The sequence below is a fragment of the Colossoma macropomum genome, unplaced genomic scaffold (genome assembly GCF_904425465.1).
Source record: "Colossoma macropomum unplaced genomic scaffold, Colossoma_macropomum, whole genome shotgun sequence".
Classification (NCBI taxonomy): Eukaryota; Metazoa; Chordata; class Actinopteri; order Characiformes; family Serrasalmidae; genus Colossoma; species Colossoma macropomum.
In genome coordinates this window covers 36,164,429-36,190,120 of record NW_023494803.1, presented here as the reverse complement: position 1 = coordinate 36,190,120, position 25,692 = coordinate 36,164,429, and the positions used below count along the sequence as shown (strand labels likewise).

Genomic DNA, 25,692 nt, shown 5'->3' with positions numbered 1-25,692 from the left:
AACTACAAATGTTTATATTTATTTATTGGGACGTTATAACAATAATAACAAATAATATATTATTTATAATTATAATATTTTACCCCTTAATGTTCCCAGACTTATCAGTGAGTAAATACATGGAAAACAATGCAAACTGAATAAGTTATTCTCGGGTTACAGAAGTAAGGAATGGTAATCTGGACCCAGAGGAAGCTCATGGGTATTTGAGAGGTTAATAAAAATAGATCCATTTAATTCAACATTTTTAAACATATCCACTTAATACAAGCCTAAATAAAATTATTCCAAGCATCCAATTACATGAATAATCTGTAATATGAACAGATTTTGTCAGAACTAGAGCCAAGGCCAAGGCTATGACAACACCAAGGGTTAAAGGAAACACCTGCAAACAAAATGAACAGCAGCAGGTCATGCCCGACCCAAATGATTTGACCTCAAAAGACCCTTACAGCAAGCCAAGGCGTTCAGAAGTGAGCTTACCTCGAATCTGCTTTCCCCAGGTTTCCACTCGCTGGGTGTAGGAAGGTCTGGTTTCCCTCCATTTCTACGACACATTTTGTGTTCAGTTCCTTCTCTGTTAAGGTGAAACAGGAAAAGAAGGAGGGGATCCATTTAATTTGCTGCATTACGTACACAACACGCAGTTTCCATACACTAATCTAAATTATTAGCTCCTCACTACGTTTTACAATCTGACTCAATGTTGCATTGTTTACATGGTTTTAAAATGCCTTTGTGACCTGCTGACTATATGTATGCTGCTTTTCCTAAAGACAAAACAGTGAAAGCAACAGCAGTAAAATGTATAGCAGTACACACTGGTTTTTCAGAAAACTGGGGTCTAAACAAGAGGGAAAACACATAAGATCACTCTAATGACCGTGCCTGAAGATGCGTGAAACAGCTTATACCAAAGGCAAAACAAACTGAAAAATACAATGCAAAAGGGTCCTTAAATGGCTTTTTGAAGAGCATTTTAGGACAACACATTTGATACGGTGATTTCAAGGCTTAGCAGAGAGAAATTCATCTTAATTAATTACAAAAATCTGTTTAACTGGAGCAAGCCTGCCGGTCTGCACATGGTAAATGCAAATGGTACTGTCATTTGGGAATCTTATTAACAAAAGCATTAATCATTGTGTTCTCCAGCTGTACAACCAGGCTAAATATGGGCACATATTTAATCAAATCATGTCAAGATTTTAGATATTTTATGCATTACAGAAAGGCTCAACATGAGACCCTCACGAGACACAAGGGTTGCATCATCAGTAAAGGTTTTTTTTTTTAAATACTGTATTGAAATCACCACACCCTTAATATGCAGCATGTGCAATTGCATGGCACATGGTCACTGTCTGAAGAAAAGCATGCATCTCCAAAATGGTTAACATTCTTAACTTCTGATGCAAGTTAAAGCTGCACTATGTAAGTTTTTGGTTAGAATTCAAAGAAGTAACATTACTGAGTCAGTAAAAAAACACGGCAGAATATGGCATTCATGTGCTGCTGCAAGTCACCCTGTAAAGCCTGAAATAATCATAGAAAAGTTAGAGGTGTTGAGTCTGACTTTGGGGGAATTTTTCAGACCACGTCATAAGTCTTTACATATTAACACCACAAGTGCAGGCTCAGACAGAAAGTCTTGCTCGATGTTCTGGTCTCAAATGCAAAATTTATTATACTGATGAAGATATGATGACAATAATAGACAATTCACTAATATCCTCTAAAGACATGTTCTTCTCCGAGTTTTGATCGAGTTCTCGGTGCTACAATATGTTCTTCTATGTTGCTTGCAATTACAAAAGGGAGAAAGAAAAATATCTGGCAAAGGCAAAAACGATTTTGGAGACGACAGCAACAGTACGTTTACATGTTCATTCAAGCAACTGGCATAGACACCAACACCATCTGTAGCCAACACAGCCAAATGTTAGCCAAAGCAAATGGAAGAAAAAGTTATATAATGTTAACCACCAGATTGAACAGTGAATGGAAAGTAAACGTAATTCAACAATCACATCCAATGTTTTAGCACCACTGTTGGAAACCAATGGAGAACTAAGAGGATATATAGCTGACTCAGAAATCCTTGGAGAGGATACACCATGAAACCAAAGTGCCTTTGACCACCTCAGGCTTAAAGAGGAAACACAGGCTTCCTCCCTCCGCTGGTGGCTCAAGCCTGCTAAATAGGAACAGCCAGGGCAGCGGGTGCGGATAACAGCAGGGGAGAAAATAACGCCTAAAAATCTTAAACTCCCTTAAATGTGCTACAGAGGACAAGAGCGAAGTAGAGCGAGAGAGAACGCCATGGTAAAAGGTTGGTAAAAGTGACACATTAAGTTGATGTTTATTGCTTCCTGCTCACTCTGTAGCATCTGTGTTTGAAGGTCAGCAATCACATGTGACCTGTGGCAAAATGAATATGGTTTGAAACCAATAAAGACAATGACACTAAATTCTAATTCTTATTTCTATTTGCATCTGATTAAAGACAATGAAATCACACGCAGCACCTCATTAGTCATGAACTGTACAAGCCCTTGACTGCAACATGACAATAGATAAGAAGTTGATGTCATAGCTTTACTTTCCATGTGGACCATCAGGAAATTATTAACGAGTTAGACACTTCCTTGCCATGGTGTGTCCGAATAATTTGGCACAGTGGTCTTCGGACAAAGGTGTGGATGCATACTTTTTCTTCGAAGGTCTGAAACTCCTATGGCCATGGGAACATGCTCTGTTATGCAACGTTAGCAAACAGTCCATTATAGTCCATTCAGACTCCCTTCCTGCTTTTGTCCAGTGCACACACACACACAGAACGGGCAGAGCTATGGAGGGAGGGTGAAGGCAGAGACAGTAAGCTAGCCTACATTTTTAGGGCTCTACAAATGTATGCAAGCTAAGCCTTCAGCTTCCCTTCAATAAAAAAAAGACTTTTTACCAGCATGTATAACAAAACTCATTAAATGTGTGACCAAAAAACCACTTTGGAAATCATTCAGTGTTATAAAAGATGCAGATCTACTAAATACTTGCACAGATCCAAACATTAAAATGGAAACTGAAAGAGATTATTGTTGATCTCCAAAGCTAACACAGCTGATTGCTTCAATTCATTTAAATGGACTGGGTGGTTGGGCCACAAATCGCGGCCGACAAGTCTTGTGACCGAATTTTACGCTCAAATCTGCCACGTGACTAAATCGCACACTGAAACATTTTCTGCTTCGGTAGCTTTCATTTTCAGAGGCACAAGTCTACTTTCTTCTACTTTCAGAAGAGCTGTAAAGGCTCAATCAGAGCACATGTGACAGCTCAATTTTCAGCACTTTCAAACAGCTGAGGCTTTTGGATAACAACACTGCCTTCACTGGAGTACATTATGAAGCCTCAGAGTTGTGGTACTGTTTTAGCAGATCCCAGCTGAGAATTTAGCGATTATTATTTCTGTAAGATTTACACAGCCTTTTATAAAACTTACATTTTGGCATTTGAGAGGTCTAGGCTCCATAGAGTAAACTACTATGTATCACCACTGTTGGAGAGTTGAGGATTACAGGCATATCACTGTCGGCGAGTTGAGGATTACAGGCATATCACTGGAACAGAACACTGGACTGTCTTTTCCTAAGTAAACACTATTTTTGCATGATGTCACCACTTTCAGAAGAAGAGTCCACGTTGCAATAAGCTCCACGAACAGTTCTGTCCAACATATTATGACTTATACAGTGACACTGCTTTTCAGCTTTAGCAATACTTAGACATCCTTAAAAAGGGGGTTCTTCACTTCTTTACTGGTTCTTTAGTAAAGGAAACAGGTAGATATAAATATAGATATACTCATGACTACTTGAAGAACGATTGGGTTCTTTGCAGGGTGAAATGGTTCTTCTCCACGACTAAGAAACTGCTGTATATGGTCCTTTAGGTAACCTTTAAAAAAGTGCTTCTATAGCAGCAAAGATGGTTCTAAGGGTATCTTTAAAAGTCAAAGAAACGATTTTTGTACTATATAGCTGACACTGAGATCACGATATGATGCTTATAAAGTAACAGCTTCCCTGTTACCAGTCCCTGTTGTTTTTAGTTTTGCTTGTTTTCTTACTGTATTTTGCGCAGGTTATTAAAAGGTGTCCAGGCCCTGAAAGTTAACTGCAATGCATATAATGTGGATGTGACTGTCGTGTGGCTTCAGCTTGTTAAGAAGGAACAGTTCAAAATACATAAAAGTTCAAATAAACAGTAAGTTTCCTTTTTGGAAAATGTGGTTTCAATCTGGTTAATGTTTACAATACCATGTAAGATTCCTTTTGGTGTAAAAGAAGAAGCCAACAAAGAAGAAGAATGAGAGTTGTTTTAAGAGAAGAAAACAGAATACAGTCCAATGAAAACAAGCTATGTCAGATTTGTAAGACATTAACAGTACTCAGGAAGCACTGAGTCATTAATTTTCTTATTGATCACTGTAATGTCAGTAAATGTTTATTTTTTTTTTTTACCCATGTGGTTTTCAGAGATAAACAGACAATTTACCAGTCTTATCAATTTATTACCTTTTTTTTTATCTTACATCCCATCTTGACACAATACCGGTGATACAGCCACACTTTGGCCTTTCAGTTATTCATGCAGCCCTTTATACTGAGACAGAACTCATAAAGAGGTGCTCATTGTGGTGTAATTTTCCCAAGGTGAAAACATTCATAACTCACCTCTCCGGTTCATGGGACGGACCCTGACAGCCACCTTCACATTAGAGTCGTTCAGGTTGGTTTCACCCATGTTGTTTGCTTTTTAGTTGCAGACAAAGACAGCACGTCTATCTCCACCAAAGATGGTCTGGATGACAAATATTCAGTCAAAGCATCTAGGCCAGACACACCCAGAATCCTTGAAATCCTTGAAATAATGTCTGCTGTCAATATTTATTTCTGTGTCATCTCACTGACAGCATTCATAGCAGCAAAACACCCAAAAAGACGTTGTCAGCATTTTCCTTAGAGGACCGAGAGGACCGTTTCTCTCCAACATCTTGAACTCGGAAGAAAATCCATTTTCCTCTACACACTCAAAAAAAAGTCTGGCAACAGGCAAGAGAATATCTTCACAGATGAAGTCCCTGCTGTCTGTTAAGAAGCTGCTCCTGAGCAAAAAGCCAACCCAGCAGAGGACTAACACAGCCAACTCCCTGTTTGCTCCATGTTAAACTGAGCTCAGGAAAATCTTAGCCAGTCCACTGAAAACCAAGCAGGGCCTCAATTATTCATTGCCCTTACAGTCCAGCAGCTACCACTAACTATTTAGCCAAGTTTTACATTAACTGTCAAGCCATATAGCCACCTCACATAACCAACCGGTAACCAGTGAACTGTTATAAATCGTTCAACTAACACTAGCAAGCTGAGACCGGCTGTTAAAGCACAGCTGAGCAAAAGCAAGTTATCCGGCCGGGTGTGTTCACTCCTAAAGCCGGTCAGCTCGTTATTTAGGTCGCTAAACTCACTGAACTATTTCAGCCTGCTTTGCTAAACCGACTGAATTAAGCTTAAGAAAACAGTATTAGCTAGTTTAGCTAGCTAATGTGCCGCTAAACCCAAAAGCCCCTAAAGTTTCGCAGCCCAAATTAGTTAACTAAACGAAAACAATGATATGCTATAGATACCGTCGGAAGGCAAAGTTAAACACGAACACAAATACTGACTAAAATCGTAATTATCGTTGTCGTTGCTGTTATTATTGTTGTAGTTAGTTAGCTTAGAGCGCTAGCTGCCGTTACATAGCGACAAAAACTGCCTGGCTAACTAACGGGTCCGTTCTTCTTCTCATTATTAAAACAATTAAGACAAAGACTTCCAGCCGCCGTGACTAATCTTCCAGCTTCTCCTAGGTATGAATGGTGTTTCTTGGCTGTGTCATATTAATAGGAAAAAAAATCTGAAGAATGACCAAATAAAAACCGAAATTTGAGGCGGATTCCAGTTTGGGGTCTTGCGTTCAGCCAGCCAGCGCGGTGAGGGCGCTGCAGCCCCGCCTCCTCTAATACAGCCGGCACTACTTTTCTGCCATTGTGGTGAGGTCAAAGATTAAAAGACCTCACTCTGCATTGGTCTGCCAGCCTGATCCCTTATTACTAATATAGCAGAACAAAAAGAGCTAAAAATACATAAATGAAATTAGTAAAGCACTACATTGAGTAACATAGATCATACTCATGTATGACTTACATGGCAGTGAAATTTTTATTTTATTTTATTTCATTTTATTTTAGTGTTATTTATGTGTGGATGTATGTATTGTCCTTTCATTTGAATAGGCTCAATATAAATCTGTATGTTCAATTCGTCCAAGATGTAATTGGCATTAGGGTTCATTTTAATCTTTAAAAAAAACATAAAATACAAAAGAAAAAAAAATGTCAGTGTCAGAAATATTCTCCCTTATGTGGGGAAAGCAAGGGTGGAAAATACTCACTTTACTCAAGTGTTATTGAAAAGAATGCTTGTAGTTTTACTCAATTGCATTTCCAAATGAAAAAAAAACATACTTTGACCAGGAGACTATCGAGTTCCTGTGTATTTGATATGCATATTTTTATTTAAAAAATCCCACAAAATTAATATTAGTGTAAAATGATACTGCTCGCAACTATGTGAATTTCTTTGTTCGAGGATTATTATCACTGATCATGCACCACTGTGCGACTCACCACCAAACAAATAAAACTTCAAATTATTCTGTGTCTCTGGAGGAGGATTACTGGAAACCTTCGCAAATAAAGAGACTTGGAGGCTTATTTGTGAATCAGAATATTTATTTGCCACATAGAAGATGTACACCAAATTTCTCTCAGCGTCAACATAAATTTCAATAAAAACACAGAACAAATATAGACAGAAAATATACAACCCAAAATAATCTACAAGTGATGTGAGAAAATGCAAATAAACACATTTGTTATGCAAAGATGCAGAGAGGAACTAGGCAGAGAATTAGGATGTAATGGTGTAAAACTGTACCACCAGAGCTTGAGGCAGCTTAACTTTTCTGTAGCTGTCACGGGAAGTGCAAAACTTCTTTGTAACTAGTGTATCTGACCCATTTGAGGGTCAACCGAATAGTAGTCCAGGAATTGTGTTGTAATACAGAGTTAAGGCAAATGGATCTGTGGTAAAATCTTGAAGACCTTTTGTGACTCATCCGACCTTTCACCACCACTCATCTGACTAAGACCCATAAATGAGTGATGAAATGTCTTTAAAGGGCCATATACTTACATTTTCTCATTTTCTTTTTTTTTCCTGTGGTCCACTGGTGACATTTATGTGGGTTCATATACCAATAATAGTTATAATTCAATTTAACTTGACCATTTCCGACTTCTCTGTATCCATTGAAATTAAACAGTCTGTTTTTTATTACTGACCCTTAGAAAAGGGTTGGTTTTCATGATATTGTGAAAACAGTATAATCAAAACTGGCCATTTTTGCAGCATATTTACCATATATGGACTGTATGGACTGAGAAGGGAACGGTATGGTTTGCAACTATAATAGTGTTTACATATTACTTTAAACTGTTTTTTTTTCCCCAAAATAGTCAGGAAAAGTATTTTTCCATGATATGGGCTCTCTACACTTATACAAGTCCAGCGGTACTAAACATTTCTGCTCCAAGAAGCTACCACACATTTAAAATGAACCTCCTCAAGATTATACCACAACTCCAGACCCTGGAGATTCACTACTACAACTAAATGACCTGCTGGATGACTGAAAACCTCCACAAATGCTTAGAGGGAAGCTTAAAAAATGAAAGAAATAGCTTGAAAGGGAGGTTTAGGGAAGTGAGCACCAAAAAATCCTTCATTGCTCCCAAAGATGTTTCCTCCAGAGCATGGATCAAACATTCTCATGTTATTGCTGAAAATTATCTTCTCAAGTACTTTAATTAGCTCATATGATTTTATTAACTTTATTAGAGCAGTGCCTCCTCACTCTCCAGTCCTGGAGGCTCCAGCTGCACTGCTCCTGTCACATCATTAACTAATGATCAAGTTCTTTATTAGCTTAATTAAGTATATTAGAGCTGGAAAACATGAAACTGTGCAGGTGGACTGCAGGACTGGAGCAGTAAACACTATATTAGGCTAAAGAACAGATTCCCCAGTGGTCATTCCTGTTTATGGCTGGTTATATAAATATGCTAATGGTAGCCTACAGTCTGTGATTTTAAAACAACAAAAGCTAAGAAGTGCCTGTAGGGAAAGTTCAGGGAAGGACAAAAAAGTCAATCGCTGCTTATAGAAACAGCCTTTCTGGGCCACTGACCTTAAATTATATGTAAAAAAAATAGAAATTACTAATAATTCATGGATTTATTGGTAATAATCCATAATCCATGTTGCATTGGTGGAATGCACCTAACGCTAGGTCCAGATCCTGCAGATCAAAATCCTCATTAAGAATATCTCAGCCAGTTTGCATTGTTTTCCATGTAGTTACTGAATACTAACCCTTAGCAAGTAATAAGTCTGGGATTTTAAGGAGTTAAAAACCTAGTTACCTTTATCCTCATGTAACATGGCATTTTATTCATTCATTTGGCAAATCTTGTTTTGTATCCATTCTATTTTCTCTCAAGGCCTCACAAAATATGCTTCACACTTTCAACACATTTGTTTACACTCTTGTGACTCTCTAAATTTTAATATACTCAAAATATGGAACAACTAAAGAGCTGAAACTGCAATGATGGGACGACATCTGGTGGTAATAAACTCAAAGTCCTTTCCTTCTCAGCTGACAAGACAGGACTCGTATTCACAAAGCCTCTTAGAGCAGGAGTGCCGATCTAAGATTTGTTCCAGCCGGTAAAATCAAAGTAAATAAGGCATGAATCTGTTCCTAAATCAGCACAAGAAGAGAGGATTTCAAATAATAGAAGCATCCCCAGTAAAGCAGATGTCCTGAAGCAGTTTCCCTGTACAATATGCTTAGCACACTTTCTTTGAGTTAATCCATGCAGTGGATTGTGTACTTTCTAAACTGGACTATATGTGGTTGGAACATGGTCTGTCATGTTCTGTGGACACTACAGAAAATGCATTCTTTGCCGTTCGTTCCCTTCAGCTTGTTCCTCAGCAATCAACAGGGCTCCAAAGTCCCAGAGGATGAGGACTCGTACCTTTGGTTCCCCATTACTTAAAATAATCATCCAAACTTATTGCCTCAAAAAAATAAAGTAAAGTTACTTAACAGCTTTGTATTTGAGTTATACACTCTTAAAGATGGTTCTTCAAGAGTTCTTTAGTAAAGAAAATGGTTACATATAGAACCATGAACACTCAAAGAACCCTTCGAATGTTTAGAGGGTTCTTTGCATCATGAAAGCGTTCTTCAGATTGATTGAAAATGTGCATGAATGTGCTATAAATGGTTCTACATAGAACATTTTGAAAATGAGTCTGTATAGCACCCAAAAGGGTTTTTCTATTGTTGCAGGCTTGAATCAAGAATTTTTTTTCATGCTATATAGAACCCTTTTGAAAAAGGTTCCTTCTGGAACCATCTACAGCATATTCTCAATCAATCCAAAGAGGCTTTACATGATGCGAAGAACCTATTAATTATGGTTCGATATAGAAACATTTTCTTTACTAAAGAACTCTTGCCGAACCATCATTTTTAAGAGCGTTATATTTAAGGCTTTAATGACCTAGAACCTTTTTACATCACAGAATGTCTGTCTGTTTATGTTCCAGCACGTGATCTTAGATCTGCAGATACTGACCTTCTGCAAACACTATAAAATACAGAAATCGGGGAGAGACTTGTTTAGTTATTCTGCTTCTAAACTGTGGAACTCAAATCCACCTTTAATTAGAAAGTCAAGCTCAGTGCTCACGTTTAAGAAACATTTGAAGAAGTATCTCTTTAACTGAGTGTTTGATTAAAATTCTCTGCCTCTTTGGTATTTATCTTTTTAACTTGATCTGTCATTGTCTGGTCTATTACTGTAAAACATTATCACCTGTCTGTAAAGCACTTTGAGCTGCCATTGGCATGAAAGTGCTCTCTCTATATGAAAATATTATTATTATTATTATTATTATTATTATTATTTTCAATAGTTTCAGTTCAGCTGGCAGTACTCTGCTTTCTGAGTTGTGCTTACACTTGAATTATTTAGGTGAACTTGAATCAAATATTGTTCTCTGTGTAATATATTAGTGTCAGTTGAAACAAATCCATAATTTTCCACATATTCTTTCATAAACTAATAAATCAGTGACTCAGAGATGACCAGATTTACTTGTAGCTTTATTGTAATTCTGTTGAGAAACTGCTTGGTGGTTGTTTTTCACCCCGTTCTCCTGGCTTTGGGCTGTACTGATAAACCTGAACACAAAACACCATCATGGTGAGAATAACAAAAACATGTAAAATGCATCCAAACCTTGGATTTATCATGAGAATATGCCTTGAAATGCTCACAAATTACTGAACACAACTATTGAAATGTTATAAAAATGAGAGTTAATTAACAGAAACCAACAAAACCGCTAAGAACGCTGGGAAGCTTTTTGGACAAAAGACTCAGTCTGTAAGACTTATAAATTACTGATCTTAGCTAAATTTTCTCAGCTAAATAAAGCATCACAGAAAAAACGGCAATACTAGATTTGCACTAGTACTTTTTTGTAGGATACAAAAAAATTTCCCCATTCTTGTTTGCGGTTCAGTTCCCTATTCTGCATACGCATGAACTAAGGAGTTTACAAAGATTTTTTTTGGTGATAATCCCAAAATCTCTTTCAATTTCCCTACATAATATTTGCAGATCTTTTATTTAGATGTGTTATTACAACTTTGCACCTGCTAAAAACATTACAGAAAAATAAAGGGTGTTGACTGGCTCTATTAAAATGGCAAGCCATGAGGTACCCTTGTGAAAATCAGTTCAAATCCTATCTGTTTCTCAAAGTAGCAGAAGGTAAAGGGTTTTTAACACAGGATGAATTGTAATACTCTCTCATTTTGAGGTAAATACATAAAATCGACATAAAATACATAAACTTACCAAGTCAGAATTGTTCACACTTCTGGTGACAGGGACCAGACTTCTAAAGAGTTTAATGCCTTTAATTACATGAAATGGTTACGAATGTGCTGCTTGAAGCCTGAAATATTGTTCTACAATTATATTTTTAAAATACATACAGGCAGGTGTACAGTAAAACAGTCCCAAGAAAACTTGAGATTTACTGTTATTTTATCATCATCATTATCAACATTTCGTACAGAGTCTGAGAAGACACACGTTCACTGCTCATTTTGGATAGTAAATAAAATGACTGTATTTGTGTTGTAGACATTGTGTCCCCTGATTCCTATCAGTGCCACTGTAAAGAAACCTAAGTCAGGTTTTTCTACAACGTACTGTTTCACATCAAACCACTCTAAATAACTTTGTTTACATCTCAACCTCTCAATAATGCAGGAATTTTGAAATATTGGTGGAATTCCCCTTTAAATATTATAATTATAATTAAATCTACTTGATTATAATGTGTAAAATGTTTAGTGATTTCAAACTAAATAACCTACGTCATGACTGAACGGGATAGGGTGGGCTGTATCACCCCCCCCCCATGATGAAGGTGTGGGGGCTCACAGACACTACACTGTAAAAAACAAATGTTTTAACTTTTTAACAGTAGGTTTACAATAATCTACGTTTTACATTCTGTTCACTTATTATTTGAAGCTCAATGAACTCAATATTTTAAGGCAACCGGGTTACACTGAATCATCTTTACAGTGTAGAGATCACACTGGCAAACGGCCCCAAAAATACTAAACAAAGACAAAAAATAGAATAGGCGTTGACTGTTTTGTTTTGTGCAATCATCCCTATTTCCTAAAAAAAAACAAAAAAACAAAAAAAACAAAACAAAATAAACAGCTATTGTATGATTCTGCACTAGAGGGCGTTAGATTCTAAAACATGCTACTGGCCCGACATCTCCTCCGTCCTCTAATACTGAATGTTGTGCATCCAACACTCCATAAAGCACAGATTTATTCTGACAATTTCTTACAAAGCAGTAAATATGTAAAGTATGTACATCAAATACGTTAATTAATTGGCAAATCCAGAACTAAAGTTAAAGAGTCTAAGGAAGCCTCTCCTCCAAATGGTGCATGAGCAGTACTATTCTTTCTGTTATTCAGCTTCTGTAAAGGAAGAGCTGCAGTGGTGAATGACACTGACTCTGTTGCCGACTTGATAAGACATCCAAGTGATTTTTGAACATGAAACAAACAAACAAACACTGTTAAACCCAGGCAGGAAGAAACGTGAGTCACTGTTCTGCTGGAGTCCCTCCCTGTGCACTTACATGAGTCAGATTCACTGTCTGAAATGTCACGGTGTTGAAGTTGTGCTGGCACTCGTACCAGTCTTCTGAAAGTTTTATAGTTGAATCTGTCCTCAGGAGAAAGAAAGCTGTTTTGTTGACTGACAGCAAGTTTAAAAAGTAATGAAAAAGAGGATAAGAAGGAAAAGTCTGTATCACAGTTTCACCCATATCAGTGTGATGCAGTATGGCATCAATCATCTCACCATTTGTCAGAAAGCTCCACTGAGTAAAGAGTGACCCAGAGAACTTATCTTATCTACTATTTATAACGTCAGTTGTAAATAGCACTAACAGACTGATTCACACCGTATGCGCATTGAGGTACAGGTCTTAATCATTTGTTTCTGGGTACAGAGCATTCTCTTTGAAGCTTGCTAATTTAGTGTAAATGTTACACTGTTTGGGCTCTTACTGGGCTTTAGAGGAAGCCGCTATGATGTATTCAGCTGTGGCACCCTGGGGAAAGGGCATTTGCTTTGAACCCTGTGACGCTGCTAGCCTCCACCCCACTGTTCTGCTTTCTGCACCCATCAGCCCCAGCAACTTAAAGCTGCTGATCAGCACACGACACCAATCAGGGGATGTATCTGTGACCTTCGCGAGTTTTAATGTTTTCAAAGTAGCCTATGATCCTGAGGTGTGGATGACAGTGACTACAAGGAATAAAATGATCACATATCCCTTAAAGTTTGGGGTGAATGAGTGAAACAGTTATTTTAACCATGTCCCATCCAAAACCTCTCTTTTTACAAGTACGCTTTGTAACTTTGGAAGTTTCTTTTCCATTTTTTATGCTGTATATTTTACAGAAAGTTACAAAATCACACAGCCTCAACTAAATATACAGTTGTTCAGTATTCAGTACCCACTCTTTCTCTTTATTACAGCTTCCACTCTTTTCAGGAGACTCGCTCTCAGTTTCTTGTTTCAACAGTTTCAAAGTTCAGTCTTAGAAGTTGTTTGTGTTTTCTGCTTCTCACAATTATCACACGCTCTGAGAACACCAGCCCTTCTTGCTTAGTTTTCTTTACTCAGTAAGGGATTCTTGACAGCTACACATCCTTTTAGACTCATGAAGCTGTCTGCTCACAGTGGAGTGATGGACAGAAACACCTTTTAGTGCTGTTTCACTGATGGTGAGTGTTCTGGTGGACTACCAACCTGGTAGTCTTGCATGCATTTTCAGGAGTGACATTTTATCTACATTGTTTACTACATACATTTTTAACTTTAGTTTTCTAAACTTTTCTCTTCCATATCACTGCTGTCGGACCAAAACCTTGTATCTCTATTTTTGTCTTTTTTCAGTTTTTGACATAATTTGAAAATGCGTGTTGCCCTTTACATTTTATTTAAATTTCAAGATGAATGGACCAACAGAAATGGCCCAAAATTTCTTGGAAAACTGTCTGGTTCCATTGACTTACATTGAAAGAAAAGTATGTTTTTTCCTTCTCCTGTAAAGTTATCATTTTGGAGATACAAAGTTTTGGTCCGACAGCAGCGATATGCAAGAGGATTATTTCATAAAATTAATAACTTGTACCCAATAGACATTTTGACAGGTAATTAAATAAATGAATACTGTACTGATTTTGCACAGTACAGTATACAAAGGAACAGGAATTTATAAGCAAGAAATAGCTAGTAAGCAGGCTATTGTTCCAACATCACTTTGATAAACTGCAAATGAACAAAGCCTAATTAACGCAGGATGTTTACATGTTTGATTTAGTTTTTTTTGCAGCGATTCATCTTTATTATAAAGGGTGATAAGGGCCAATATTGTGTGTAGGCGAAGGTCTTCTGGATTACTGGGCCCAGTGCGTCTTATCGTGGGGTTCGTTAAGATGACACGATTAGGGTAATTGTTCCGGCTGCTAATCAGACAGTGGCAGGGAACGGGTTCGATTTCAGGGACGACACTTATCTTTACTGAGAGAGTGTGTGTGTGTGTGTGTGTGTCTGTATTTGTGCAAGGGGATGGGGGGGTGATGTGGATAATCAACTTGCTCTCCCTTGGGCGAAGAAGAAGGGGCTCTCGAGGGGTCATCAAGGCTACAGTGCATTGTGCAATAAAGAGTAAACTTTTTCTTTAACAAACGTCTGACAGATCTTACACTGCTTCTGTGCGTCTTACACCAACTATATACAAGCTAAAAAAAACAAAACACAAAATACCACATGAAGCTTCCTAAATGGTTCTTGACTTAGATATCGACTTGTTCGATACTTGGGTTATTTTCTCATGAAGAAAAATGGTGGGTGGGTGGGGCTCGGAGTGGGGTGAGGGGGTACTATATAACACTATATAGCTGACCTGCTTCACCAATACTCTTGGCCGTTCACTGAGATCTTCTGGCTTTGGCCTCTTGGCAAAACTATCCTCTTCACCCAATACTTTGATGTCTTTTTTTTATCATATCTGTCTAAGATTATGTAATTGTTACACAGTTTCCTTGTTTCCTTCCAATCTTTTTTATTGCTATTTGATTAAATCTGTTTTCGTCCTTGCAACTACATTATATGTTGGTATTTGTTTTCTATTTGTTATTCTTTGATTGCCTTAGTGCAATTATGTGTATTGACATTGTTGTCTTACTGTAAAGAGTCTTTGGGTAGGCATAATAAAACTATTATTATTAAAAATAAACAAATAAAACAACAACAAAAACAACAACAACAACAATAATAATAATTCTTCTTCTTCTTCTTCTTCTTCTTATTATTATTGTCATTATTGTTAGTATTAAAAATTCAAAATTCTTAAGAATAATTTTGGAATTAGTAAAAATTAGCAAAAATAATTTTAAATAGTATGACATGATGAATCACTCTTAATATCATCGCTGTCCAAAAAACAAGTATCTTAATTTTTTCCAATTTTTAGTTTTCTGCATAATTCGAGCTCAGCAGCTGTCCGTTACACTGTGTGAAAACATCGCTTTGTTGACATATTGGCATTTACTGTTCTACCCCAGGTGTGTTGAGCTGTCCGATGAAGTCGACTTACTGGTAGTTTGAAAAGATGTGGTGGTGTTTCATGGATCTTGGAGGAAGCACAAGCTAGACTTCACCCTTCTATCTTGGTAGCACCGTATAACGGAGGGAGACCTAGCTAACAGGTGGAAATTGTCCACAACTAAATTGGAGAAAAAAACACAAATAAACAAAAAAGGTTAATGTACGCCACTAAAAGTGTTTTCATTTGGTGCTTTTATTTCTGAGCACAGATGTATCCATACTGAATATATGAAGCTGAGGGTCATTTCTTCTGCCTGCACAGTGGTGGCTTTAGGGAAAGGATGCGATAGTGGACGTCAGCAATATTTCAAGGAAAGGCAAAACTGAAAATGCTTTACGGTGGTCTGGCCTTTTCGCCCCATGGAGAATGCAGGGATAGTGCGTGTGTGTACATGTGTGATTGGAGATGAGTCATGTGGCCCGAAAGGAGGATTAGTGGATTTCAGGGAGGTGAAAAAAACAGAGAATCAAAGGTGAATGTCCATCTTCCCTCTCTGAAAGTAGCTTGAGGAGCTAGTGGGCTTCTTAATGGACGAGAGCATTCCCTGTTAGCATTGTGTTAATTTTATTTCATATTCAATGTGTGATCATCATAATAGATTTATCTCTCCATCTCCCCATATGAGAATAATGGGGTTAGGATAAGTGCAACTCTAACATGACTCAGCATGTGGTACTCACATCTCCTTTACAGTGGGTTTTTTAGATACATCAGATATGTCTGCTTTTATCAAGGTGCGAGAGAACACTGCAGTGCTTCACTGGTGTTCAGTCATGATGGGGAAGGAGGTAACACCTACCTCTGTCCACGGCTTAATGTAGGCTTAATGATGTGCACGTGTGTTGTTTGTGCTATTTTGTGCTGGGCTGTAGGGTAGTTGGTGCAGTGTTAGTGCATGTCGTCAGGTGAAAGTGTATGGCTAGAAGTGACCTGCCTGCTTCCTGATCATGTCAGCTAGTGCTGAGTGGTGGTTCTCCCTTGCTGCCTTTTCAATAAAAGAGCATTCACATTTAAAGCACAAAGTTCCCTGCATCATTCTATGCTGATGCCACACTGGTGTCAGAAGTGGGATAGCGCCCCACCCCAGCAGACTGGAAAGGAATAGTGCTTCCATGAACTCCAAGGCAGACAGTGGAGAAGCCTGAGCCTCGCCAAAGAGTGTGCAAGAAGAGGCGGCACGACGAGGATCAGCAATACAGACTGTGGAAGAAGTAGCACAACAAAGCTCTGCAGCACAGCCTGGCATGAAGAAGGCAAAAGTGGTAGCAATTATACATCTCTAATTGCTTAAAATTTATTTAGAATAAAATCTTTTAACATTAATTTACATTGTAAGCAAAGAAGATTTTAGCCTTATGGCCAGTTTAACGTTGGGGCTACAAGGCTAATATTGCTAACAAACACTAGAAATCAGTAGTTTGCCACGGATTCTGCCTTTGTCCCTCTTAGTGTGTCTATGGTAGCCATGTGCCTTTTGTTTTCTTGTACCATGTGCTTTTGTTGTTGTTCTGTGCTTCCTCCCTGGTCCTGCCCCTTATTATCTGTTCCACCTGCCTGTGCTCCGCCCCTCATTAGTCACAGGTGTTTCTCATTTCCCCTCTGTGTATTTATACCCCTGTGTTTGTTCAGTCTTTGTCTTGCATTGTGGGTGTACTCTGTAACTTGTTTCTTTCATTTTGTAGTTTTGTTTTTTGGTCATGGACGTGTCTGTTTTTCAGACTTCTGCAGTTAACTCTAATTCGAATAAAAGCAACTCGACTTTGCATCCCGCCTCCTTGCCTCAACCGTTACATAGTTCCCCAAATGAATTATGTAAATACATGACCAAGACTTCTCACAACCTGCTCAAACCACATCCAGGTCTTCATTAAGGGTGCCCAGATTTGACAATGTGATTTAGGACACAGTATCACTTACTGGAAATTTAAGAAATGAAAAAAACTTCATTATGCAGGCAGCCATATTAGACAACAGGCGTTTTCTAACAGGTGTTGGTTTGAGAGAAGTTTCTTTAAAGTTTTGTTCTGTGTTTTAACCACATCAACACGTCAGTGCGGCTTTAATGAATGTGGTTTGAGTGGGTCGAGAGAAGTTTTGTGAATGTATTCTCAGAAAAGATTAGTTGAATACTGACTTCTAGTGTTTGTCAGCAATGTTAGCCTTTTAGCACCATTTTAAAACTAAAGACACAAAATTTGGACACCAAACATGCCTCGGCTGATCGACTACATCCGGATTAAGTGGAAAATTCTGTAAATTACATTTTTTTGCAACACTATTTCTTTAAACCCAGTGTAATGAATGGAAGGCTGTGTTGTACATCCTTGACACCTGTCTAATCTTCCTTTCAGAGCATGTCAAATAAGGCCATTGTTAAATTGTTTTAAATTTAGTTTTAAATTGCTCAAAAAGAGATTTGAAAATCAGAGATGTTAGTTCAAGCCAATAGAAATTGGAAAAAGTGATGCCAGATGTTTTTACTTTGTTGCAATAGTATTATTTTGGTATATATATCTGTGATACTGCTTCATTTCAGTATCAAAGCCAAAATAATGGTAACCCAACCCTAATCCCACATACTCACACTGCCTGCACCACACATATGAAACTAATTCAAGTGAATGGTAGATTAGCATACTTTACTGAAATATACTACTGGTCAAACTACTCAAATACTGTAACTGTAGCTGCAGGTTTAATGTATAATTTAATTGACTTCATTGGCTGCTTTCTTTTGATCACTCCTGCTGCAACTCATACAGTCAACACACAGTTTTTTTCCTGCCTTGCTCTGTGCAAGGTTTGCTCTGTTCCACTGTTAATGAAGTCAAGTCGAGTCAAATAGGCACATAGTTAGAAAAACAAATTAACCAAAGGCTCAACTAAACAGGTAAGTTTTTAGCCTAGAAGTGTGGATTATAGATTACTGGATTTGCAGAAAAAACCATTAGAGCATGGATGAGTATCATTTCTAGCAGGAGATGGAAACATAAGTAGAACACCCTGTGTTGTTAGCACGTCATGTTTTAAAAACCTTTAATCAAGAATTTTGTTCACCAAAAATAATTTAATGTAATGTTAATATTATTGACCCAAAAACTAAAATCTAAGTCATCTAAAATCTCCTGCAGAAAGGTGAAATGTCAACGTCCACTCTGTTATTCTTCATCATTATACTGTTAAAGGAAGCCCTGAGTGTTAAGACATACAAGCCCCAATACAGTGTACATGTCTATTACCAAAATATTCACATATACTGTAGGCCGCCATTTTTGTTGCCATATCTAATGTTGCTCTCTCTCTCGTCCACTGCATGAGGATCACAAGCTAAATGTCTCATTTAACTCTAATATATAAATTAGCCTTTCCAACCTTAGCTAGAGCATAACATTACTCAAGAGAAAACCTGTTTTGATTGTCTTATTTTCTATAGGACTGTCTCCACTATATGATACCATATGATATCACAGTGTGACAATGGGATCCTACTAGTGAGGAATTTTGCCTATTTGTCATGTTTTTTTATAGTAAACGAAACGTTCCCATTTGGTTTATATGTCATATTTTAGTTGTCTTAGACAGGTACACTGGTTTAAGACACCAATAGTCCAATGAGGACATCTGTAACTTCATTACCATGTAATGATCATACAAACTGTAGCGGCGATGTAGTTTTTTCAGTTTTATTGAATTTCTTCATTTGCCATAAAATGTTCAAAGTGTCAAAGATTATTTTCAGTTTTCGAATGATGTAAAAAAAAGAAAAGAAAGAAGAAAAAAAATGGAATTGCAAAGTTTTGATACGACAGTGATGATTTGTTTATTTATCTCATTATCCATACAAAATATATAGCTGTATGCGAAAGTTTGTGAACATGAACACGTTCTCTACACAGAACACACTTCTAATGCACAATTACTGTTTATTTACTCAATTTAACATATTAGAGAAAAAAATAAGACAAAAAATGTTGCCCGTACAAAAGTTATTTTATGTTTTATTTTTCCGATATATTTTACTCAGCAAAAAAGAGTAACTGTACGTTAAAATGTACTGAAGTGTGTTCTCTATGGTGGAATATGTTCACTTTTTTCAGTGAGAAAATTAACATAAGATGTCATTTGACTGAGCATTTTGTATACGACTGTAGTACTGTGCTAAAGTTGTAAGCAGCCAAGTTTACAACTATTGATTCCAGCAATTCATGTATTTTTTGTGCCAGTGAAACATGACATAATTTTATAAATAATGCCAACTAACATAAATACATTAAAACAAGACTTTGGTTTTATAAAGGTTATTAATATGTTAGTAAGAAGAGCACAAGTTTGTTTACTGACTTCTCGCTGCTCTCCAGCCACTGTATGGATTTGTTCAATTCCATTAGAAGCACCTGATTTAATCTGATGAAGGACTGATTAGATAAACTAAGTATTGTATGGTAACTGTAAATACTGGACTTCCTTACAGAGAGCCTTGAAAGTGGTTAAGCTAGCACACTCCCATCAAATCACAGTGTTTTCATGATTTGTTCATTTGTATTTATTCTAATGTCTGTCATAGGTGTTGCTAAGCCAGTTTTAGGGGGGCTTTAGCCCCCACTAAATGTTATTTATCCCTTCCCACCCAAATAAATGTACAGTACTAGTTCAAATCATCTATGTTTTATTCTCTTTCACAATATACTACCATAGCAGGGTACGAACTGGGGGAGGCGCTGCTGCTGCTCTAACCTATCACTACCTTTGCTGTGCTGCCAAATATTTAATAAGGTAATCTGAAAAGTGAAATCCCCGGCTCAGCCAATCATATCAGATCTCTCAAGTTGTGAGCCAATCATACCAGACCTGGGGGAGTGACTGGGGGAGCTGCAACCGCTGAAGCTGAAGGCAGGATTCTGGCTAAAAACTCACTAAAATAAATATTAGACCTTATTCAAAATGTATAATCTACAGAGTGAAACAGTAAGAAGTTACAGAGTGAAGAAACCCACCTACAGTATGGATTTATTGTAAATTATAGTCAGTATAGCTGTGGGGTTTTTACTCGGTTGCTTTTGAATTAGCCAAATTTGGGTTAACATGAGGCAAAGAGAAGGGGTTAGGCTAACACTAATATTAGCTGGCTAGCTGGCAAGCCAACTAGTTTAATAATAATAATAATAATAATAATAATAATAAAGGCTTTACTTATATAGCACCTTTCATACATTAAATGCAGCTCAAGGTGAAAAAGCAACAGAGAGAATTAAAAACACAGAGAAAGATAAGTAGGAAAAGTAAAAAGACAATCAAAAATCGAACAATTAAAAAGAAAAAAAAAGAGAATCCAACAGTTAAAAGTAATAATAGAAATGAGGCACAAAATGTATAAAACTGTGAAAGTCGTATGAATAAAAGAATAAAGCCGTTTAAACAAGGAATCAATTTTTAAAACAAAATAAGAAAAAAATGACAATAGATAAAATAAATAAATGCAAAAAAACACATTTTGTCAATTGTAAGCTTGATTGAAAAGGGATGTCTTAAGTTGTCATTTAAAGATGTCCACTGAGCCCACCTCTAATACTTTTTGGTACACTTCATAGTGAGTATGAGAGTTTGAATGAATGACAGAGAGATATAAATAATATTATTGACAGCTCTTTATATTCTTTGTGTTTACATTTTGCTTCTGTACGTGGAAACAATGACGTCAGTTTTTGCCATATATTGATATATAGATGGAAATTAGGAGGAGACATCTCCGTCGAAGGCCAGTCAACTGAGAAGATTTTTACCAGTTAAAACAAAAAAATTGAATTGATTTATTTCTCATTATTTGCTTGAGTTCTTGTAAATCTGAGTTCAATACAATCAATACTAAACACAGAAAGAGAAGGAGAGAAAGAAGCTGAAGGAGGCTGACAGGGCTGAAGAAGCAGATCTGATGGAGGTTAGTGATCAAGAAGTAATCAAGGGAGAGTTGTTTAAGCTATCAATTAAAATTAATTTAATTTTGAATTTAATTGAACTTAACTGAGAAATATTATATTTGTCACTATGGCCATAAAATTCTGTCATGTAGCTTATTAAACATGCCTACAGAGCAAAATCAGGCTCTTTCTGACGGCACTAACTATAATCTGTGTATTTGAGTAATATATTTAGGACCTTGCAGCTTACCTAATGAGGAGACAGCATTGCTTGACTATGCTTGATCTGTGTCTGTTATAAGTGAATGGATATAGCGTTTAAGGCATACCAGCTCTGTGCCTAATACAAACTACAAAGAGACAAATCTACTGTGGCCATTTTGGTCATTTTTTATATATTTTCTAGCTTTTGATACCCTAAAAGTTCATTATGAACATTTTGGGGCCATTAAAAAAAATTCTCCTGGGGGACGATGCCCCCAGACCCGCCGAGTACAGGCTTAGCCCTCCGGTCTATGAATCCCTAATGACGCCTCTGTTGTTTGTTCTTTTTTTTTAGTAACCGCTTACTGTCCAGACATAGTACTACATATCATTAAATCTATTTCTGAATCTCCATGAATACTGTACACTATAATTTGGATGAAGATTAGGTTCTGAAATAGAAAGCACTGAAGATAAATGTCTCCATTTAGATTTCACATGAGGACAAGCATACATGCAGACAGATATCAGGTGTGTTGTATGGCTGTGATTATAACTCCAATTTCCATCAGCGGCATGTATCTAAAGTAGTAATGACCTGATTGTGTACGGCTGAATGAGGGAATCATCTATTCAGCAGTGGCAGGTGGGCTTTATGGGCTTCCCTTGTGCCTGCCGGCAGAATATTGTTTCACCATTAGGGAACACTCTATCAGGTCAAATGAATGGAATGAGTTTATGAGAACTGCTTATGAAGGAGAATCTCGTCTGTGGCTTTACCACTCACACTTTAGATTAGGCTGAGGATAATGCAGGCGCTGCTGAAATCAGAGCGTAGTTTCATCCTCAGGGCCTTCTCTAGGCTTGTGGGTTTCCCACACAGTACCGAGTGAGGTGAGCGAGAGGGCATTGCACTAATAAATGTAAGAAATGTGAATCACAGCAGAGACAAAAACATTCGTAAGTGGCTATAAAATGTAAGTGAAAACAAATTTCTTCATGGAAACAGAGAGATGCATGATAGATTTAGATGAGACCGACGCAAGCACCGTTTACTGAACTCTGAAAGCTGCCATTATCCACTGGCCACTAAAAGCCTGTATAACACATAGACCAAAGTTCAGGCTTTTTGCTGTTTGTTGGCAACAGGAAATCTCTCTTAAAAGAGCCACTGTGGGTTCAAAGCAGCATAAAAAATGTTAGTGCGCAATTGCAGTACTTTAACCGGCAGCTATTTCACCCGTAATTTACTGTTTATTTACAGCGCTCCTGCTGTATTACATGTTTAGCATGTCATTTTTGAATTTTACATTTTTAACATAAATTTTTTCCCAGTTTTTACAAGATAAGGTGCTGTTTCATTAATGTCCATCAAAAAATTTTTCCATGTTGGTGTGATTTTTATGCAGGAAAGTGAAATCAAGTGACAACAGGGATACGTTTTAGTGAAAGGTGTAAAAGCTTTAAAGTATGTCCAGATATGATCCAGGCATGAGTACATCCGATAGCAATGCTCCAAAATTACTTGGAAAAAATCTTGTTCTGTTAAGTTCCATTCAAAGTTAAGAAGGTTTTTTTCTTTCCCTGTAAAATTACAATTTTGGAGAAATGAGATTTTGTCGTGACTGTGATATAATGACTGTGATGACTGTGATACAATGACTGTGATGACTGTGATATAATGCAAGGTGTAAACGCATTCAGTTCTGTAACATTAGTCATACGGAGTATTTTGCTTTTCCTGGACAGTTTATTTGACTTATGGTGGTTTTGTGAGATTTCACACTCTGAACTTGGTAAAAGCTGAAGCAGTGAGATAGATGGGCTTGCAGCGGAAGAAGAGGGAGCTCCCAGCATGACCTCTAGCAGCAGGGAAGGAACCGGATTCGGGTTGCACCAGACGATGATAAGACACCAGTGACGTCTCATTGATTCAGCCATTGATTCAACGGTCTGCTTGTGCGTCAAATGCACTGAGAGGAGCTCTGTCCTCTCCCTCCGTCCATGTGTTTCTGCTTCTGCTCAGAGCCACGGGGAGGCGGGGGGTGGCTTAACAAATCTTTACTCATGTTTGGTAATTAAATGAAATGGCCTTTGATAATTAGGTGAAACGTCTTAAAATCGATGCTCGGCTCTCACTGTGCAGTCTATGTGGCAGGCAAATCATGCATGCTAATCTCAACATTCATGAGACAAACTGTTATTGTTCTACAGATTATTTTCTTTAGCTTACTCCTCTCTCCTTTTCTTCCATTAGAAAGATTGAACTCTATTGTTTCTAATGTGGATCCACACAGATTTGCGTTTCCATTCTGGGTGACGTAAGTAAGTTTAGAGCTGCTGTAGAGTGAAATGGGCCTTGTCCTGCAGCTGGAAAAATGCAGGCAGATAAGAGAAGACCTTTGTCTCTTGCTCTGTGGTAGACCGGTCACACAGTCAAGCTGATAAGGACAGGACAGTATGTGAGAAAATGCTGTGGTCAGGTTTGTGATGTCCGTCCTTCTGCTCCTACCTCATTGCTGTCAGACGGAAGCATCCTTGAAAACTCGCACAAATCAATTGAAAAAGACTATTTGCATGTTTTAACCTGTTAAAATGCAAGTTAGTAAGCATAGTCTCTTTCTGCCAGCCCCCCTAGTGGCCATTAAGGCCAGCAGAATGGAAATTGATTCTGATATTTTTAACTAAAATAATCAAATGTAATATTTTTTCCCTGTAGCTGTGCTATCAGATTAATGAGGACACTGTTAGCTCTCTGTGTGAAATGTTGAGCTGCTACTGAGCAACGAAGGGTGAAAGAGGAGGGGTGAGAACCCCCTGCTGTGAAAATGATTCACACCTCTCCACAAAGACAGCTGTGCTGAGATGAAAAAAATAGTGCACGACTGCCAGAATAAGGCAATTTAGCCCTGCCCATTCACAGTGAAGAGGCACAATACAGAGTAGCCAATCAGAAAAGAAGTCAAGAAAATTTTAATCATTCTGAATTTCTGCATAATTGAATCGTTAAGATGTAAACAAAGTTATAGTTTGATGTGAAATGCTCATCTTAGGAAACTTACCAAGTCAGAACTTTCCACTGCGGTGGTGATAGGAACAAGACGTCTCAGTTTAATGCCTCTAAAAGCTCCCTCATATAGAGTATTACATAGAACAGTTGTAAAATACATTGCCTGATGCCCCTGCAATAATCTTTTGGATTAGATGTATTTTTAAAACACATGAAGGGTGGAGAGGTACATGCAGAGTGCTGTAAGGGATAATAGTACACAAAAAACACATATTCTTTCAGATTTACCACAATTTTTTACTTTTATTATCAGAATCAATCTTTGTCCCTTTGAACCTCACTGCTGCATTCAATATTGTAGATCACAGTTTACTTTTTGACTTTGGAATGGACTTTCTGGAAATGTCCTCAAGTGGTTTCCCACATATCTAACTGATAGATGGTGTTTTGTAACCCTTGGTGAATTTGTATCAGGAAAACATGACATTTATTGTGGTATACCACAAGGGTTTATCCTTGGGTCATTTCTATTTCATTATATATGCCGCCACTTGGCCATATCATCAGCGAACATGGAGTCAACTTCCATAGCTATGCAGAAGACACACAGCCATACATCTCTGTTGTACCTGATGACATAAGTGGCGTGGATCAGTTAGTTAACCATTTGTCTGGTATAATTATTTGAAGGAACCACAATTCAATTTCTTGAAAATTTATGAACAAACTAGGACATTTGGCAACATATTTTAGATCTGAAATGTGAGATCTGGGTGTTATCATTTACTCTTTGTGGTATAATTTGACTGTATAATTTAAATTCTCATAATAAAAATAATAATGTTTTTATTATCTTATTTTCCTTTTTTTCCTGATTTTTAAAGTGTTTCTGTGTTATGGGCTGCAATTATTGTTGTCACATTTCATTATCTTTTATAATTATTTATTTTTACAATTTGTTTTACATTTTTATCTTCCTTCCTTTTCTAAATGTTTTTACCTTCTGTATTGTATATATATATATATATATATATATATATATATATATATATAATATATGTATAATATATATAGTATATATATATATAT

The 25,692-nt window shown here is 37.2% G+C and overlaps 1 protein-coding gene across 3 annotated transcripts in view; it reads right to left on the bottom strand.

Moving 5' to 3' along the window:
* Window positions 1-6,032, bottom strand: part of kif13ba (kinesin family member 13Ba) — a 45,512-nt gene extending 39,480 nt beyond the window's left edge. For all 3 annotated transcript variants that reach the window (XM_036592540.1, XM_036592542.1, XM_036592541.1), the window contains exons 1-2: window positions 4,740-6,032; window positions 487-580 (exon numbers count right to left, since the gene is read on the bottom strand). In XM_036592540.1, coding sequence (XP_036448433.1) covers window positions 487-580; window positions 4,740-4,809 — 164 coding nt within the window. In that variant the 5' untranslated portion in view covers window positions 4,810-6,032. The remainder of the gene's footprint in view (window positions 1-486; window positions 581-4,739) is intronic.
* Between the last annotated feature and the right edge of the window lie 19,660 nt (window positions 6,033-25,692).